This window comes from Cynara cardunculus (assembly GCF_001531365.2).
Source record: "Cynara cardunculus var. scolymus isolate 2C chromosome LG 2, CcrdV1, whole genome shotgun sequence".
In the NCBI taxonomy this organism is placed as follows: Eukaryota; Viridiplantae; Streptophyta; class Magnoliopsida; order Asterales; family Asteraceae; genus Cynara; species Cynara cardunculus.
The window spans coordinates 62,975,756-62,978,025 of NC_037529.1; the positions used below are offsets into that span (position 1 = coordinate 62,975,756).

General features: G+C 27.5%; 1 protein-coding gene across 2 annotated transcripts in view; it reads left to right on the plus strand.

Annotated features, from left to right (window-relative positions):
• The first annotated feature begins 1,466 nt into the window (after nt 1–1,466).
• LOC112505706 overlaps nt 1,467–2,270 on the plus strand; it is a 7,833-nt gene continuing 7,029 nt past the window's right edge. Inside the window, exons 1-2 of one of the 2 annotated variants that reach the window (XM_025109647.1) lie at nt 1,467–1,602; nt 1,695–1,767. In XM_025109647.1, the coding sequence (XP_024965415.1) occupies nt 1,554–1,602; nt 1,695–1,767 (122 nt within the window). In that variant the 5' untranslated portion in view covers nt 1,467–1,553. Of the gene's footprint in view, nt 1,768–2,270 lie in introns of both variants that reach the window. The other variant, XM_025109648.1, reaches the window with a different exon arrangement.

Sequence of the window (2,270 nt, forward strand, 5' to 3'; positions counted from 1 at the left end):
GAGTTAAGGTGAGAAGTGTAACAATTGATTTGTATCTTGATCACTTTTAATCCAAAAACAACTCATAAATTGTGTTTTAAAAAAGATTTAATCTACTGATTCTCTTCTTTTATAATTGATCCAATGGTAGAGATCACTTCTTATTTTCTTATCATAACTTTCATTTTCACTGGAACCTAACCCAAGGTGAAAATCTCCAAATTTAGAGAAATCTCAAAATTCTATAAAAAAGAGATAAATAATATTTTAATATTTTTCTATCAATAATAAATATTGAAATTAAATTTGTAGAAAAGAAAACAATATTTTATAAATGTGTTAAATAATTTATTAATATAGTTAATCTTATCTATATTATATTATAAAACATTTGATAAAAACTCTTAAAAACAAATTTTTATGCACAAAATATTATTTATTGATGTATATTACTTAAAATTCAAGATTACAATTAAATTGTACGCAAGTACTACTTATTAAAGCTTTATGTAACTAACAACAGATAAACATAATCAAATAAGGATAAAACGTCTCATTTTAAATATAAAAAGTTAATATATATAATTAGGATAATCAATGAGTCATAGCATAATACTTAATTTACAGAAACTTGTATTATTAAACCAAAAATAAATTACTTTTTTATTAAATCTAAATTAATTATAATAAAAAAATTGAGTTAAAGAAATTATAAAAACGAAAACTTTTAGGGGGTGTTTTTGGATTGTTTATTTGAAACAACTTATGTTCTTTTACAAAGATACTTATCAACTTATTATAAGTCAGAAGTGTTTAACTTCTTCAAAAACTCTTTATTACCGGTTTGACGCCGGTATAAGTTGTTTATATAAACACTCAAAAGTGCTTATTACCAGTGTCACAACGGAATAAGTCAATAAGTTGTTTTTATAAGCAATCCCAAACACCTCTAAATAGTTAATTTGATACTAATATATATATATATATATATATATATATATATATATATATTTAAAATTTTAGAATATCTTCAAGTTTATATTTTATTCAAAAATAAAAACATTATCGCTTTTTAAAAACCACGTTAAACCGTTTTATAACATCGGCAAAAAAAAAATAAAACAAAACATTAAAATTGATATTTATCTCGCTGCATTGCACGAGTACCCTTTTAAAGAGACAATTAAAGTTGAATATAATATTTTATAATTTTTTAATATTTACCATAGAAGTAATGATAACGTATCTGTTGGAACGTAAAGGAATAAAATTATAAATTAAGGAGTATTTTGGAAAAAAATAAAATAAAATTTCCCATTTATTAAAAATTATATAAATAAATAATATTATAGCAACTTTTAATTTTTGTATTGTTATACGTAAAAAATGATGCAAAATATATTGAAAAAATATGAACCGGATGTAAAACATGTTGTATTCGGCGGAAAAGTCATCAAAACCTTGAATTAACGGTCGCCGTACATCGGAAAGTTGATGATCGGAATCGGAGAATTGATTTGATCGAGTGGTTCCATAAACTCTAATTTGGTCACAGATCCCATTTCAATGAATTGATGAAGAACAACAGTGTTATACCTTTAATTTCTACCCTTCTTTATCATTGTAAAATTTCCCCCAATCAACGGTGCATCTTTCAGTTTTAACCCCCCTCCCCCACTCACCCACCCACCGATAGCCAGCTTTGCCATTTCAAGGTGCCGTTCTGCCGCCCGGCGACGTGATAACCGACAACGCCATGGCAATCGATATCCGAACCCTAAAGGATAGGTAATATCCCCTTTCCGTTTAGAATTCACTGGATTCAGAATCTGTCATTTGTATATTATTTATTCTAATTTATTGTGTTGTATAAATCTTTCCATTTTGTTCATCTTGTAGTTTTTTCTATTAACATAAATTGTGTTTGAGAATTGAAGGCTAAATGAGTTACAATTTGATGAAATTGAAGATAAACTAGGATGTATTGTCTTTGCTGATGGTTTAAAGTTGAGTGTGTACTCTGATTGATTGGTAATTCGACTTCTTCCCTGATATATAACTCTTCAATCCACCGAACTTGTTTTAGTGAAATGCTTAACAACATAATATGCGTCAGATTGATTGTAATGTTTACTACTAATGCGATGGTGTATTTGGTACTTTATGCTACAACTATCGTTGACATGATGCTTTCATACTCTCTCACTTTAGGCGGATAAACAGATCTGTTTTGTTCTAGGTTTGCTCCACGATTGATAGGTATGTGAGACGAATAGGTGTAACCCCCCCCC